This window comes from Barbatula barbatula (genome assembly GCF_947034865.1).
Source record: "Barbatula barbatula genome assembly, chromosome: 10".
Taxonomy (NCBI): Eukaryota; Metazoa; Chordata; class Actinopteri; order Cypriniformes; family Nemacheilidae; genus Barbatula; species Barbatula barbatula.
The window spans coordinates 7,991,491-8,003,633 of NC_136773.1; the positions used below are offsets into that span (position 1 = coordinate 7,991,491).

Genomic DNA, 12,143 nt, shown 5'->3' on the forward strand with positions numbered 1-12,143 from the left:
CGAATTAGAATTTGTATGTTCGTGTGGTTGCTTGATTGAAAGTGTGTAGATGCCACTAGATGCCTAGAATTTTTAAGTGAGTATTTGGCCCATCCAATAAATGAAGGTGGTAGGAGTGCGGTATTTCAACATTGATACAGTGTTCATAGTTAAGATTGGCCATCACATGCCTCATAAGGCTTTTCTTAATAAGGTCCCATAGGCCACAATTGACATTTGACTTTTAACTGCACTCATCTTATGTCAAATGCCAAATTATCCAACATATATAAATACCACAAGGCTCTGTTTGTTTGGGAGAATTGGTCAAGATTTCACATTAAGTGATCTTCCTGAGTTGATCACTGGCCATGGATCACTACACTTTCATCAAACATGTTAATTTTTTTATTTCTTGATTTACAGTTAAATCAGTTGAAGACAGACACTGGTTTATGAGTTTACTTTCCGATCAACACCCTCTAGTGGCGAAATGTCGTCGTTTCAAAACAGTAATGACATAACGGAGAATCGGTTGCTTAAAAAATCACGTCCTTAGCCAGTTTGATAAGCACTTCGAAACACTGATTCGATACAAAAAATCGAAACGGATTTCGAAAAGCGCCCATCACTGACTAAAAGTCCACACAACACAGGAAAATTATCAACAAATCATAACACAAGGAACCTGCAGGGTGAACACATACAGATAAAGACTCTTTTTGTCAATACATTTTCCCCAAATATAGAAATATCTCGTTGCATCCATCCGTCCAATCTGGATGTACATTACGATGATCACTACTCCGAAGCAGAAGGTGGCGATAATGCACCAATATCCCAGATGCCAACCGCCGTAAAATCAAGTAGGAAGAAGGCGCAACGAATACAGTTTTGCAAGAAGATTTTAGATTTGAACTGTCAGAGAAAAAACGTTGGGTAATATAATGGGCATTGATATAAAATATCAATTAAGAGCTTAGCAAACTTAAAGATCCTTGTTTTAAAGCAGTGCCCTTTTCCTGAATGTCAATGTCACAATCTTTTACCGCAGATTTGGGTCCTTTTTGGCATTGGGAATATCAACACGCCGTTTGTAAAGTCTTCAAACAGTCTGTAAGGCTGCTGTGCTGGTGAGTTGAATTCACAAAAGTTAACGTAAAGACACGATCGAGCAGTGGAAACGGTATTTTGTTTTGATAACATTGTTTGTTTTGATTACATGGTTTGTTTGATAAAAGTGTGTTGTCATTATATATTGCATTTTGTAGTTATTAGAGGTATGTTGCATAGCATTTATAAAGAAATTGTATATAGAATGTAAGATATACAAAACATGACGTAGGGAGTAGACATGAACATGCTACTGAAAAGTTTATTTTGTTGCAGGTAAGTGTGCCAGATGATTTCAGTATGAGTGATGGCATGGGGTGGGGAGGCAGCAGTATCCTTAAGAGCTATGTATCTTTTAAAATAATATAAAAAAAAAACTAGGTATAGTGACCCTACAGAAAGGTCTGTGTTCTTGCGCACTGTAAAGTTCTGTTAAGTCACACCAGTGTTACGACACTCCTCCTGTTATAGAGGAGTTGCCAGTTGCCATGCCCTAACATTCAGACAAAACAGTGGAAACCAAACCCCTATTCGGTTTCAGGGAGGCACTTAAATAGGGATGTGCACGAATGTTTGAATATTCGATCCGCAATAGCTATTCGAAAATTTAAAATGCTATTTGAATATTTAATAAGTTGTCACGTCTTATTTAGGGTTTCTTCACTTCATCAGTAATGATTTTATAATATACAGAAAATGTAAAAAACAATTTGTATGTGTGGCTAAATCTTTGTTCACTAAAATCAAATCACTTTTATTGTCACATCATCACAGCACAAGTGCCTTGGTGAGTGAAATTCTTGAGAGCATGCTCCAGAAAGTGCAGAAACAATTTACATATAGACAGTACTATTTACATTCATACATACTTTTAAAGATGACAGCGTGCAATATACACAAACATATACTCAGTACACACAGTGCACTATTAGAAATACTTACAGTTATCAATACACATTAACCTGTTATCAATCGGCTGTGCCGTCGGCGGTACACTGCGTGTTTTGGTTGATAACATCGGGAAATACAACAACTTAGAAAAAGAAAACCTAAACATATCACATATCTCTAAAAAGCTGAGCTTCTTGTGATTCGAACGATGTAAACCATTTTAATATACAATCAACACAGCCAATGCAATCAGAGTCGTTGTCAGACAACCAACAACCAAATAAGCAGCAACAAAACTGAAGAAACTCTCCTATAAAGCCTCCCGGCAGTCCACTGATCCATAACATTCCAACAAAAACGGTATAGGTATACTCTAAAGGGTCCAGTAAATCCAACACATATATGTCAATAAACATCCAAGGAACATGGTAGTATAATGCCAAGAAGCCGACAGAGCTATCAAATCTCTGACGCATTTTGTGGTGTAGCTTCTCTTCACTTGTAATCATTGCAGATTTTGTTATGTCAACATGGCCACTGAACTCTGCCCTTTTGATTGACATCTCATTTGAGCGAATAGGTGCATCTAAGAGGTGACAACAGGCAGCAATAGCCAAGGAGCGCCCAGGATGAAGGAAGGGAACGTCCTGTACTTGATTGACAATAGATCGATCCTGTCGCGTCAGAGTTTGCTAATGATGGGCGTATCTACGGAAGCCGTAAAGTGCCAAACAAAACAACAAATCGCAAAACACATTAACAAACCATAAAGCACAACAACAATTCCGGAAACACAACGACAAATCCGGAAACAAAATAACAAATCAGAAAACACAACGACAAGTCAGAAAACACAACGACAAATCCGGAAACAAAATAACAAATCAGAAAACACAACGACAAATCAGAAAACACAACGACAATTCGGTCAAAACGGAAAAGGTAGGTCTTTTGTGTGACCGGGGTAGTTACTGCTGATTGGAAGGAACCCCTGTCAATCAAGATAAACAGGAAGTACTGTTCTGTAGCTAGCGGTACAGAATAACAAGAAGTAGCTGGCGGCAGTGTACACAAATATATAATGTACTATCCTTATTGTGGGTTCAAATTTGTTGTTTTGCATCTGCTCTGAAAGCATTCCTGACATCGATTAATAGGGAATCGTTTTTTCGTCTGAATAAACCTGCATTCTTGAGGTGTCTTTCAAGAGAGCACAAGCTGATCTTAATATCATGATATGTTAGAAGCATATCTAGAATCACGCCATATGAATGTCCTTCTTGAAAGTAGTGCTGAACAAACTCCATTATTTTCTATGAATACACACACCTGACTGTTTATCTTGATTGACAGGGGTTCCGTCCAATCAGCAGTAACTACCCGGTCACACAAAAGACCTACTTTTTCCGCTTTGACCGAATTGTCGTTGTGTTTTCTGATTTGTTATTTTGTTTCCGGATTTGTCGTTGTGTTTTCTGACTTGTTATTTTGTTTCCGGATTTGTCGTTGTCCATCCATCCATTTTCTACCGCTTAACCGGGGCCGGTTCGCGGGGGCAGCAGTCTAAGCAGAGATGCCCAGACATCCCTCACCCTAGACACTTCCTTCAGCTCTTCCGGGGGGGCACCAAGGCGTTCCCAGGCCAGCCGGGAGACATAGTCCCACCAGCGTGTCCTAGGTCTTCCCCCGGGGTCTCCTCCCGGTCGGACGGGCCCGGAGCACCTTCCTGGGAAGGCGTCCAGTAGGCATCCGTAACAGATGCCCAAGGCACCTCAGCTGACCCCTCTCGATGTGGAGGACTGCGGCTCTACTCCGAGCTCCTCCCGGGTGACCGAGCTTCTCACCCTATCTCTAAGGGATCGCCCAGCCACCCTGCGGAGGAAGCTCATTTCAGCCGCCTGTATCCGGGATCTTGTCCTTTCGGTCATGACCCAAAGCTCATGACCATAGGTGAGAGTAGGAACGTAGATTGACCGGTAAATTGAGAGCTTCGCCTTGCGGCTCAGCTCTTTCTTCACCACGACGGACCGGTACATCGACCGCATTACTGCAGAAGCTGCACCGATCCGTCTGTCAATCTCCCGTTCCATCCTTCCCTCACTCGTGAACAAGACCCCGAGATACTTAAACTCCTCCACTTGAGGAAGGAACTCTCCACCAACCTGAAGTGGGCAAGCCACCCTTTTCCGACTGAGGACCATGGCCTCGGATTTGGAGGTACTGATTTTCATTCCAGCCGCTTCACACTCTGCTGTAAACCGTCCCAGTGCATGCTGAAGGTCCTGGTTTGAAGGGGCCAACACGACAACATCATCCGCAAATAGCAGAGAGAGATCGTGTTGTCCCCAAACCTGACACCCTTCCGGCCCCTGGCTGCGCCTAGAAATTCTGTCCATAAAAATTACGAACAGAACCGGTGACAAAGGGCAGCCCTGCCGGAGTCCGACATGCACTGGGAACAAGTCCGACTTACTGCCGGCAATGCGAACCAAGCTCCTGCTTCGGCCGTACAGGGACCTGACAGCCCTTAGCAAAGGACCACAGACCCCATACTCCCGTAGCGCCCTCCACAGGATGCCACGAGGGACACAGTCGAATGCCTTCTCCAAATCCACAAAACACATGTGGATTGGTTGAGCAAACTCCCATGAACCCTCCAGCACCCTGTAGAGGGTGTAGAGCTGGTCCAGCGTTCCACGGCCTGGACGAAAACCACACTGTTCCTCCTGAATCCGAGGTTCTACTATCGGCCGTATTTGGCTTGGGTGATGGACGAGTCCACCTCTGAGCCCTCAGCTTCTGCTTCCTCAATGGAGGACGTGACGGTAGGATTGAGGAGATCCTCGAAGTACTCCTTCCACCGTCCGACGACATCCCCAGTTGAGGTCAACAGCCTCCCACCTCCACTGTAAACAGCATTGGTAGGGCACGGTTTCCCTCTCCTGAGGCGCCGGACGGTTTGCCAGAATCTCTTCGAGGCCAGTCGATAGTCCTTCTCCATGGCCTCACCAAACTCCTCCCAGGCCCGAGTTTTTGCCTCCACAACCACCCTGGCAGCAGTCCGCTTGGCCTGCCGGTACCTGTCAGCTGCCTCAGGAGTCCCACAAGCCAACCAGGCCCGATAAGACTCCTTCTTCAGCTTGACGGTTTCCCTTACTTCCGGTGTCCACCACCGGGTTCGGGGATTCCCGCCTCGACAGGCACCGGAGACTTTACAGCCACAGCTCCGAGTGGCCGCTTCGACAATGGAGGCGGAGAACATGGTCCACTCGGACTCAATGTCTCCAGCCTCCCTCGGGATCTGGTTGAAGCTCTGCCGGAGGTGGGAGTTAAAGATCTCTCTGACATTGAGACTCGGCCGGGTGTTCCCAGCAGACCCTTACAGTACGTTTGGGTCTGCCGAGTCTGTCCAGCTTCTCTCCTGCCATCGGATCCAACTCACCACCAGGTGGTGATCAGTTGACAGCTCCCCCCCGCTCTTAACCCGAGTGTCCAAAACATATGGTCGCAGGTCAGATGAAACGACCACAAAGTTGATCATCGACCTGCGGCCTAGGAGGTGCCACGTGCACTGCCACGCGGTGCCACGTGCACTGATGGACACCCTTATGCTTGAACATGGTGTTCGTTATAGACAAACTGTGACTAGCACAGAAGTCCAATAACTGAACACCGCTCGGGTTCAGATCAGGGGGGCCGTTCCTCCCAATCACGCCCCTCCAGGTGTCACTGTCGTTGCTGACATGGGCGTTGAAGTCCCCCAGTAGGACGACGGAGTCCCCAGTCGGAGTACTTTCCAGCACCCCTCCCAGAGACTCCAAGAAGGTTGGGTACTCTGCACTGCCGTTCGGCCCGTAGGCACAAACAACAGTGAGAGACCTAACCCCGACCCGTAGGCGCAGGTAAACGACCCTCTCGTTCACCGGGGTAAACTCCAACACATGGCAGGAGAGCTGGGGGGCTATAAGCAGACCCACACCAGCCCGCCGCCTCTCCCCATGGGCAACTCCAGAGTGATGAAGTGTCCATCCTCTCTCGAGGAGTGTGGTTCCAGAGCCCAAGCCATGCGTAGAGGTGATCCCGACTATCTCTAGTCGGAACCTCTCAACCTCACGCACCATCTCAGGCTCCTTCCCCGCCAGCGAGGTGACGTTCCACGTCCCTAGAGCTAGCTTCCGTGTCCAGGGATCGGGCTGTCGAGGCACTCTCCTCCGACTGCCGCCCGATCCACTACGCACCGACCCCCTATGGTCCCTCCCGCACGTGGTGAGCCCAAGGGAAGGCAGCCCCACGTCGCTCCTTCGGGCCGAGCCCGGCCGGACCCCGTGGGGAAAGGCCCGGCCACCAGGCGGTCGCATACGAGCACCGACCCCGGGCCTGGCTCCAGGGTGGTGCCCCGGTTGCGCCATACCGGGCGACGTCACGGTCCTTGTTATATTCAACATCATAAGGGGTTTTTGAACAACTCTTAGTCTGACCCGTCGCCTAGGACCTGTTTGCCTTGGGAGACCCTACCAGGGGGATATAGCCCCCGACAACATAGCTCCTACAGTCACTCGGGTACTCAAACCCCTCCACCACGTTAAGGTGGCGGTTCAAGGGAGGGATTTGTCGTTGTGTTTCCGGAATTGTTGTTGTGCTTTATGGTTTGTTAATGTGTTTTCAGATTTGGTGTTGGTTGCGTTTTGCGATTTGTTGTTTTGTTTGGCACTTTACGGCTTCCGTACGTATCTGATAGCCAATAGAATTCCGAAAAGATTAATACGCAGCTTCACGGGAAACATTCAACCGTAAGTAGACAGATCCGTGCGCAAACACGTGTGCGGCTGTGCGTAAATTCTAACAGGGATTCGTGACCGTGCGCAAAAGCTGCTAGGAAAGCGTGTAAAAGAGTTTTACATTTGGAAAAAATGGCGAAAAGAGTGAGTAAAACACACTTCTCACTTGAAGAAGTTGTTGAACAATGTACCAGGCGTGAGAGTGATTTGTCGGAGGAAGACATTTCAGAAGAAGAGAGCCCTAATCAGCTATTATAATATAAAGTGATCCACAAAACCCAGAAGTGGTATAAGACCTTTTTTTAATCACTTCTTAGACATTGCCATTGTAAATGCCTTCCTGATATACAAGCATATCGCAAAAGGTAAAGGGTTTGTTATAACGAGTGGCATGTTGCCAATAACCTGTAATGTAATTATAACATTTGTAAATAGTTTGGGTTTTATACATTTATTTAGAGTGTGTTTGTTCTAATATTAAAACTTATTTTATTACACTAGCACTTAGTCTATAGTCTCTTTATTTGCACAAAGTATAGTTTCAGTTACTATGTGTCATCCAAATTCACTGTCAATAATTGCTAAGGAATAGAGTAGCTCTAAGTGTAACCTTTCATTAGAGCCCAGAATTATGACTGTACATTAAAGCATTCAAGAATGACACATAAAATGCTGTTAATGGCAAAGGGCCATTTGGAGTCTCCAAGTGGTCATTCTAGAAGGCCACCTACACATAAACTTGGATAAACATGTGAAAAACAAACATTTTCTAAGGTATTGTAATCTAATTAGCTTGGTAAGGCTTCATGCTGTGATCCCAATGTGTTTTCCAGCTAATAGCTCCCAACTATAGTCATATGCTGGCAACTGTTTAAAAATAAAAAGTAGGCAGAATATTTTTCCCCTCTTTCCCCTACGTTGAACAGTACAACACATTTTTTGTCAATACCTTACTCTGACTACGTCAATGTGCAACAACAACTCAGAGTGGTCACAGTCGGCGCTCTCCAGATGCTCACGGAATAGCCGTCTTTGAAGAGATCTGGCACGAATAGAACGGGCGATCTTTGTTGCCACATCCATTATCTCTTTTATGTTGAGCATTTTTGCGCATAATGCTTGTTCGAGTATTATGCAGTAGTAATTGAGGAAGTCCGGGAAAGCATCGTCCTCCCTGCACTTCGCAATAAATCAATTCGAGCGGCCAACCATCGCGGCTCTGTGGTGATGGACACCAATCTGCACACTGGGAGCTGGGTTTTGTCTATAAAAATTTTGAAAGAATTAAATATGTCCTCTCCTCGCGTGTGTTCTTTCATGGGCAGCACTGTTTACAGCTCCTCTTTTGCAATCAGATCAGTAAACACCATTTCATAGTGAGGATGGATGATGGCTGACGTCTACTTTGTTAATGCCATGCGATCTACCCACACTACCTTTGCGATCGACGTATTGGGCACCCCTGCTGTAGGGTGTATTACTATCCTAAAGAGTGCAGTCTGTGGGACGGGTGGCTGGAGTCTCTGATGATCCTCCGGGCTTTCCTTATACACCGCTTGGTGTAGATGTTCTGGAGGGAGGGCAGTTCACACAACCCTTTGCATAGCTTTGCGGTTGCCAGCGGAGCGGTTTCCAAACTAGACGGCGATGCAGCCGGTCAGGATGCTCTCCACAGTGCAGGTGTAGAATGTTCTGAGGATGCTGGGGCTAATTCCAAACTTCCTCAGCCATCTCAGGATGAAGAGGCAGGATGGTGTGTTTTCTTCAGCACTGCATCTATGTGAGCGGACCATGTGAGATCCTCAGTGAATGTGAACGCCGACGAACTTAATGCTGTTTTCCCGCTCCACAGCTGGTGATGGGTGTGTGTTCTCTGCTCTGTCTCCTGAAATCCACCACCAGCTAAATGATCTTGTCGATGTTGAGTGTGAGGTGGTTCTCCTGACACAATTTAGTCGAATTTGACGATGATGTTGGAGCGGTGTGTGGCTGCACAGTCATGTGTATTCAGGGAGTACAGGAGTGGGCCCTGAGGAGCACCAGTTTTGAGGGTCAGCAGGGGATGAAGTTCTGTTGCCAATTCTTACTGATCACCTGTCTTCAGGAAGTCCAGGATCCAGCTGCACAGAGATCTGTTTAGTCTCAGAGTCTGGAGCTTCGTAACCAGTGTGGCAGGCACGATGGTATTAAATGCGGAGCTGTAGTCCACAAACAGCATTCTCACATAAGTGTTCTTGTTTTCCAGGTGGGAGAGAGCAGTGTGCAGGATTAAGGCAATAGCATCGTCTGTGGAACGGTTGCTGCGATAAGCAAATTGTAGTGGATCCAGTGAGGCAGGCAGGCAGGACAGAGCAGAGCAGATGTAGTCTCTGATGAATCTTGCATGGGATTGCTCACACGATGAGAGAAAGTTCAGAGGTTTTGAAGAAAATTACAGTTTCACTGAGAATCAGCTAATCGGATTTGATCACACACTTGCCAAAACGCATGTAATCCTGATGTAAACAAGAAACTAACTGTTTAGAGATCCAAACTTATTATTTTAAGAAAAAGAGAATGTGAATTATCTGAACAGGTCTTTTATATTTGGCACACTGGGTGGTGGTCTAATTAATGAATGAATGAATGTTTAGCCTAAAGCCTTAAAAACTAATCAAAAAGATGGTTAAATGCTAAGTTCTAAAGAACAATATTTTGTACTTGACCCTAACAGTATTTGTCACAAGCAGTGCCAGTGATCACGTTCAGCCATACTCTGGTAGACATTCAGCTTTAACTCAAGATGCACCCAGATCTGTCTCCCCATCTTCATACTGATGAGTGTAATACACTTATAACTCTTCTCAAGCAATGCCACAAGGAGGTATGAAAGCATGTGCAAATACTCTTTGCAATTTTTTCACCTTAAATGTCCAATTCTCAAATGCGGTAATCCAACTGATTCTGATTTAATCTGTTTCTTTCATAAACACAGTTATTTCTTACCTGAAAGTGATTTTTATATTGTAATTAAGTTTGTTTCTAAATTACAGTATGTATTCATTTATTGATACTGTTATTTCTGGAGTATTTTTTTAATTATTTTTATATAACAACTATTTTGTGTTATGTGAAGAATTGCATGACTTTCAAATAATGTCTGGGTCTGTCCTCAGCACAATGTTCTCAGGTTCTTTGGCACATGTAATGATGTGGACAGTGCAATGCGTGGTTGTCTCAAAAAAGAGGTGAGGATAACGCTGACTCTAATGCTGTTTATTATTTTTAAATTCTGGACTTATAGCTCGCCTAAAGCACTAAAAACTGTTGTGTTTGATAAAAAAAGTTCACGTCACATCTTTTAGAGAGTGATGCGGGACGTGATGCTTATGCATTGTGGCAAGCTTGTTTTCTTACAGGTGCATCTATGCCATAGTGTATAGTTTAAGTGCATAGTGGGTTAAGATACCTTGCTATGTTCTCTACCATCTTGTGTATTTATTTTTCATGGTATTCATCAATTATTAATTAGCATTGTCTTTAATGGAACACTTAACTGCTTTATTAGGGCTGGGTACTGCAGCCAATTTGGCAATTTGATTATATTTATATGGTTTTATTTTAATTTGGGGGTTATGGCTTTTCTCTCAATGATCCAGGCACTACACCCTTTAGCAACTTGTTTAGAAGAAGCACACAACAAACCTAGAGCTTTTTTGAATAAAGCAAACCTTTCAATAGGCGCTTTTCCATAGGCATGTTAGGGCTTTCATTGAGCCGAGCCAAGCCAGTAGCCTCAAACCTCTGGCTACGGGGACAAATTTAAGACGCACCGCCACTGTCTGGCCAGCAGCCCCACAGCGCTGCTCTAAAAACCCACCCTTAACACACCTTTCTGCACCAAACATCACACAAACTCACTTACTTCATAAGGAAGAACACAGTTTTGTCAAGCTTAGCGCACATTATAGAGAAAACCAAGGTGGCTGTTTGTAGATTACAAATATATGTTATATATATATCCTCTGTCTATAACCTCTGTTCAAAATAATAATTCTTGTTTTAGTCTGTAAACTACTATATTTAAACTTTGTTTCTATTTGCATTTATTTGCAGAATACAAATAAATACATATATTTAGCATTTCTTGTCTTGCTGTTATGCTGTCAGTCTTTCACACGCTGTTGGAAGACTTTGTCACTCATTAGGTTTGATTTTGTTAAAATTCAACAGACAGTTAACTGGAATCGCCACAATACATCTAGAAATGCTGATTAAAGTAGAATTTGGAATGGTCTTTTAATTCTTTTCACGGTTGTGTGTGTGTGTGTGTATATATGCTCTTTTTTGTCCATGAATCATTTTAGCTGAAGATAAAAATGTTTTAAGTATGTAAAATCTGTCTTATTTATTTGCCTGCCATGTATTTGCCTAAACAGTATCAAATGAAGAGGGAGCACAGCAAGGCCCATGCAGCAGAAATGAGGCAACGTCTAAAGGAAAAACCAAAAGATAATCTCTAAATCAGGCTGCTTTGGAACACAGACCTGCTCCAAACATGAACCGGCTTCTATTGTTTCACTAATATGGTGCCTGTAAGATTTGAATCGGGAACCTTTGAATATTTTTCTGTATTGATATGAAGATTTATTATAAAAAAATATAATTAGCCACATTACTTTCTTGTGTTCATTTTTTGCTAAATGTTTAATTAATGCGCTTATTGATGCTTTAAGAATGTTGACAAATAAAGATTTTTCCGACACACCATGTAGCCTGATTATGACTCTTCATAATTTAACATAAATGTTAATATGAAGATTATATATATATATATATATATATATATATGCATGGAGGTTGGGTCATGCGGGACTGAATGTTATTGTTAAATAGCATTTTTGACAGTTGAGAACCATCATCTTATATATAGCTATACAAATGAAACATTCAACCATCAAAGCATGTAATGGTTGTTGTATGTGTCGTTAACATAAAACTGCTTCTTGACAGGCTAAATTTAAATGATGCCCGAGCAGTGTCATTAATGCCAACATAATTAAGATTAGCTGAAGGGTTTAGGGATTACATTTATTCATTTGGCAGATGCGCGATTTACAAGTATTTTTTTGTTACAGTGGCACATTACTGCAGAGCAATCAGGGGTAAGGTGCCTTGCTCAAGGGCCCTTCAGTCATGACCTGCTGGCACTGAGATTAGAACCGGCAACCTTCTGATCATAATCCCAACGCTCTAACCATTAGGCCACAGCTGAAAGTCTTTATATCCCACCATCGCGTGACGTCATTGCGTAGAAAAGAAGCCCGATTTCATTGGCTAGGTGCCAACCAATAAAATGACTCCATTGCAGCCACCCACCCCGCCCCTCGCTGCTACTGAGTT

The 12,143-nt window shown here is 43.9% G+C and overlaps 1 protein-coding gene across 1 annotated transcript; it reads left to right on the forward strand.

Annotated features, from left to right (window-relative positions):
• The first annotated feature begins 821 nt into the window (after positions 1–821).
• Positions 822–11,510, forward strand: cmc2 (C-x(9)-C motif containing 2). The gene is made up of 5 exons (XM_079466211.1): positions 822–918; positions 1,034–1,112; positions 9,475–9,624; positions 9,917–9,988; positions 11,180–11,510. The coding sequence occupies exons 3-5, from the start codon at positions 9,544–9,546 to the stop codon at positions 11,261–11,263; spliced, it is 237 nt and encodes a 78-aa protein (XP_079322337.1). The 5' UTR covers positions 822–918; positions 1,034–1,112; positions 9,475–9,543; the 3' UTR covers positions 11,264–11,510.
• The last annotated feature ends 633 nt before the right edge of the window (positions 11,511–12,143 follow it).